At 38.8% G+C, this 6,000-nt stretch overlaps 1 protein-coding gene across 1 annotated transcript in view; it reads right to left on the bottom strand.

Moving 5' to 3' along the window:
• The window catches only part of cnksr3 (cnksr family member 3), a 57,721-nt gene extending 52,957 nt beyond the window's left edge, over positions 1-4,764 (bottom strand). Inside the window, exon 1 of the mRNA XM_059023501.1 lies at positions 3,794-4,764. Coding sequence (XP_058879484.1) covers positions 3,794-3,845 — 52 coding nt within the window. The 5' untranslated portion in view covers positions 3,846-4,764. The remainder of the gene's footprint in view (positions 1-3,793) is intronic.
• Positions 4,765-6,000: the final 1,236 nt, after the last annotated feature.

Consider the following 6,000-nt stretch of genomic DNA (forward strand, 5'->3'; position numbering starts at 1 on the left):
CATTTATTTATAGGTTTTTATTGATGCGACATACAGTGACTTGTCAAAATAACCCCCTCTTCTGAGAAGCCCTGGTTTAACAAGAGGCCGATGCTATTGCCTTGAAAAACAGATGATTATCCTGATGGGAAAATACATTAATGTGTCTGCAAATGTGGCTACTGGACAAAGTCCTGTTCATCTGTTAACTGTTATGGCTTTATGAGCTGCTGTCTACAACGCAGCCAAAGTTACATATCGGTGTCAAAGTGTAAATGCATATTTAGCAATAATCTCTTACAAAAACAAGAAAGACATTGAGTTTCATCCCTCAAACAGCAAGCAGTTTGATCAGGCACAATGACTGTCAACGCTGCCAACGTACACTTTCATATACCAGCTGCATTCACTGCTCCACTGGCCCTCGTGAGAAACTGCTTAAGGCTGCTAAGCTGGAGAATCTATACGTGCTCCTTTATGGAAAACAGACAAGTTCGGATTTCTAATATGAAAAGAAGACTTCCCTCAGGACTTGAGCACTTCAAAATATGAATCTCAAGCAACAAATACTTGAAACGACACAGAAAGGAAAGCCTGAACCACGTCACAGAAAGGAAAGCCTGAACCACGTCGTGATGCTCTTTCTGTTTGTTTGAACTCACTCTGAGCAGTTCTAGTTCTGCTTCTCCAATACTGAAGTCTTACTCACTTTGGTCTTCCTTGGAGGCCTTGTATGGCCGTGTGACTGCTCCTAATTCTCAGTAAAACTAAAAGACTTCTTAGTAGTCTAGCTGACAAAGGTTTCTACAAATTCATTTTGTATTTGGTCCTTCTCATTCTAGACAACGCTTGCAACACTGTGACAATTGGGTTGAAAGGTCATGGTGTCATATGATTTCTCTGGAATCCCAAACTGCCAACCTATCAGGAGGAACAAATATAAGAAAAGGGTAGATTTAAAATGTAATTTAGCGATATTCCCGATCGCAAGAACCATCTCAAGTATGAGACTGAATGATGAAATGAATATATTTTCTCTGCCCCCCCCCCCAGCATGCACACAAAAAAAAATAAGTATTCAATCGCAGAATTTACTGTAGCCTTTATTATGTGTGCATACAGTTAGTGTGTGTGTGTGTGTGTGTGTGTGCCAGCCTTATTGGTAAGATGTAGTCCCCCATAAGGGACACAAATACATCAAACCTCATTAAAGTTAGGTGGAGACCCCAAAAAGGTAATTTTTTTGGTGTTACTAAACATCTTTGGGCCCACTCTGTGACTTTTTAACCTGGTCAATTTTCAGTATACTTTTCTGTTTGTCTTCCCCGGACACTCCTGCCAACAGCCCACTAAGCATATTTGGCTCAGGATGTTGTGTCAGCAAAGTGAAATGCCTGTCTTAAATATTTAAACAGTTATATGCTGCTAAACAGGAGACTCCACACCCTCCTTTCTCGCAGCTTTGTTTATTTACTAATGATGGCATTTGAAAAACAAAGCAATGTTTCCCAATGTTATCAGCACGCTTCAGTAATCTGAGAAGTGTTGTCAGAAAAATAAAAAATAAAAGGCACAGTTATTATGACTGGAATAGGTACTAGAACTTGGACGCTCAATATGTTTAACCTACACGTACAGTCAGCGTATTGTAACAATGCAGCACTGCTTGAGAGTTACATTCAACTCCTGAACTAGGTTACAGCATTACAACGTCGCTATTACAGAGTAATGGTATTATAATTTATGGGGTGACGAACTTTATATAGCCTACAAATATGTATGATTGTGATTTAAAACGTAATAATAATAATAATAATAATAATAATAATAATAATAATAATAAGAATACAGAATGAGAATCCTGAAGCTAATTCGCGTTTCCCTAGTTTCTATTGAAGTCCCGAAACTCAGAGAAAGTAAACACTCTTGTGCTTTATGAAGTTAGTTTTTTCTAGCGTTCCATTCAGCATTGCTGCCTAAAAACACCTTGTATCATTAAAAAACAACAACAACATACCCCTTACCTTTCAATATATCCCTTACCTTTCAATATACCCCTTACCTTTCAACATATCCCTTACCTTTCAACATACCCCTTACCTTTCAATATATCCCTTACCTTTCAATATATCCCTTACCTTTCAACATACCCCTTACCTTTCAACATATCCCTTACCTTTCAACATGCCTCTTACCTTTCAACATACCCCTTACCTTTCAACATATCCCTTACCTTTCAACATACCTCTTACCTTTCAACCTACCCCTTACCTTTCAACATATCCCTTACCTTTCAACATACCTCTTACCTTTCAACATATCCCTTACCTTTCAACATACCCCTTACCTTTCAATATATCCCTTACCTTTCAACATACCCCTTACCTTTCAACATATCCCTTACCTTTCAACATATCCCTTACCTTTCAATGTATCCCTTACCTTTCAATATATCCCTTACCTTTCAATATATCCCTTACCTTTCAATATATCCCTTACCTTTCAACATACCCCTTACCTTTCAACATACCCCTTACCTTTCAACATACCCCTTACCTTTCAACATATCCCTTACCTTTCAACATGCCTCTTACCTTTCAACATACCCCTTACCTTTCAACATACCTCTTACCTTTCAACATATCCCTTACCTTTCAACATACCCCTTACCTTTCAATATATCCCTTACCTTTCAACATACCCCTTACCTTTCAATATATCCCTTACCTTTCAATATATCCCTTACCTTTCAATGTATCCCTTACCTTTCAATATATCCCTTACCTTTCAATATATCCCTTACCTTTCAATATATCCCTTACCTTTCAACATACCCCTTACCTTTCAACATACCCCTTACCTTTCAACATATCCCTTACCTTTCAACATACCCCTTACCTTTCAACATACCTCTTACCTTTCAACATATCCCTTACCTTTCAACATACCCCTTACCTTTCAATATATCCCTTACCTTTCAACATACCCCTTACCTTTCAATATATCCCTTACCTTTCAATATACAACAACAACAACAACAACATTTCATTTATATAGCGCCCTTCATAACAAGTATCCCAGGGCACTTCACAGAGGAAAACAAAAAACAAAAAAAGAGAGTTATACAAAAGCCAAATCAAATAAGTACACCTTAAGACGAGTTTTAAAAATCACTGAAGTGTCTGAATTTCTTATAATATTTGGGAGGGAATTCCACAGTTTGGGAGCACAGACACTGAAAGCCCTGTCCCCTTGAGTGCGCATATTGGAGCCTTCTTAGAGAACTATTTGGAAGGCTACACAACAATGCATTACAGTAATCTAATCTAGATGTAATAAATGCATGAACTAGCCTTTCAGCATCAACTAGTGACAAAAAAGGACGTAGACGAGCGATATTACGAAGGTGGAAAAAAGCAGTCTTAGTAACACTGCGCACGTGACAAGACAGAAACTGCTGTATCAGAGTTTGTTTTAAAAGAAATATATATACCCCTTACCTTTCAACATATCAACATACCCCTTACCTTTCAATATACCCCTTACCTTTCAATATATCAACATACCCCTTACCTTTCAATATACCCCTTACCTTTCAATATATCAACATACCCCTTACCTTTCAATATATCCCTTACCTTTCAACATATCAACATACCCCTTACCTTTCAATATACCCCTTACCTTTCAATATATCCCTTACCTTTCAATATATCAACATACCCCTTACCTTTCAATATACCACTTACCTTTTAATATATCAACATACCCCTTACCTTTCAACATACCCCTTACCTTTCAACATATCTCTTACCTTTCATCCAGTCCACAACGTGTTTAGGGGTCCACTTTGTTATTGGATCCATGGCTAATGAGTAATGTGTTCACACGATCTCCAATCACCAGCAGTGACAAACGCTGCAATCCTGCAATGGAGCTCGATATTACAGCACTTGCTGTCGGTAGCCAAGTTGTCAAATTCCAGTTTGGTTCGAGTTTCCACACATTTAAAAACTCTACTTTGTTTTCGAAGTCCGTTTCACAGTGAAAGTCTCCCCGGTACTCCCTCATTCACTCACTCACTCTCTTGCACCGTGGTATGTTTGCATGAGAGCAGAGGAGGGATAGCGATGTTATTAAGAGAAAGGGAACTCCCACAGGATCAGGTTGCATTTTCAGCTGTTTCTCCACCTCATGCGGCTCAAAATGCTTAAAGGGGAGGCGGCTATTTCCTTTGCTCCAATACTTTTTCCCCCTTTGTTTATGAGCAGACAGAAATACAAGTATAACTTGCGTCCCTTGGTGCGTTTAGAAGTCTATTGTAGACTTGTGTATAAAGTTGCCAAGAACGCTAAACTCCACAACAGCCTCCACGCTTTATTAAAATGCTTTGTAAAAGTGTAGCTGCAGTTTTCATTGTATTAGTCCTATTAATGCCCCATTCTCCAACAGGTACGCCTGTCTATTATAAATAAAATATAAGTTTTGTTCTCTCTAGATATTTGTGTTTTGTTTTAAAAGCCGAATATAAAGGCTGTCATTTTCCCCCAAACAATACGACACAGCAGTACGCAACTGTAGCGTTTAATTCCACTCATGAAAGCGCTTTGAGGTCCTTTGATGAGTGACGCTATATAAATAAATACTGTTGCTGTAATCAAAACTGGCATGACATGGATGATTCGTGTGATCGAGTTTGTGTTGTTTGTGTTAATCCAATCACCGAACTGAATTGCTCTTTTCACACACGGCTCTATGTGCATTCACAGTGCAGTCTGCAAAACAAAGTTCCTCCAACAAGGCGTGCTTTTGTCACCCTTTCTTTGGTTGGGCCCTGGAAAATGTGCCTCACTGTTTAAGATTGTGTATTTAAAGCTATGGGTGTTTTTTGCATTATTCAGATATATTTATTTATATATAATATCAACATTTCCAATTGTGTTGTGCATATATAGCACATTCTGTAAAGAGATTCCTTGAGCGCTTGTAATTGGAACAACATGGAGCTGGGGCAACAGACCTGAGGAGAAAGGAGGCCGGGGCTATGTGAAGCCAAACCTGGCTGTAAAAAAACATCTTTGCGGAGACACGCTGCGAAATGCGTGGACTTACGCGTATACAGTAGATACAATGGGGTATTGTTTATCTGCTTCTGGCTGAAAAAAAGTTTCAAGTTATTGTCTGAATGCCTTTTGTTCCATGCTCCATTGATAACGCAATCGTTACATCATTCAGGGCTGGTTTTTCACGAAAGGGTTAGTGTGATGTGCAGGTTCTCATTGTTAAAGCGCCGGGTGACTTCTACAGCTGGTACTAATGAATGGGTAGTTGTGGTGGTCTTGTGATCCTTGTCAAGAAACTGCCCAGTGAAGGTCAGAAAAAACACAGATGGGGACATCTGTTGGCGAAATGCAAAACTGCAGGCAAACAACTGTTGCTAATGTAATGTAACCCTTATTTCCCAACACCTCCCGTATTACATTGGTTGAATATGGTACACGTTATTTTCAGTATAACAACTGATATGTTTTTTGGAACTGAATATTATAAATCTTGGAATAATTGTTGCTGTGTTGTGTGTACGCAAAAGCTGATGTTAATGTATTCTATAGAAGCTGAACAACAGCTTGGGGAGAATCGGAAACCTTCCCAGCAGTGGCGTCATTTAGGGTCGGCTCCTTCAGTTCGGCAAAAACATTAGACTGTATGCTGGTGTTGACAAATGTGAAAGCGAGAGAGGCTACCCCTTTTGGTTTTTTCGTGATTATCTGTGTAAAACTTTACTACATATTTCTACTTTCGACATTCACAGAATGGTGGTGCTTATATTTAGCTCTTTATGTTCATTGGTTTATATTTGATACAAAGTGTCATTCTTTATGGAAAGCGGATGAAATGTATCAAACTGAACTCGAGGTTGTGACTCTGTGAATACAGGACCTTTTTCTTTCAATGATCTGAAATAAGAGTAGTCTAAAGTCCCTAGCTGCTAGTGTAAAACGGGTTTTAAAACACGATGCT

The sequence above is a fragment of the Acipenser ruthenus genome, chromosome 5 (genome assembly GCF_902713425.1).
Source record: "Acipenser ruthenus chromosome 5, fAciRut3.2 maternal haplotype, whole genome shotgun sequence".
NCBI lineage: Eukaryota > Metazoa > Chordata > Actinopteri > Acipenseriformes > Acipenseridae > Acipenser > Acipenser ruthenus.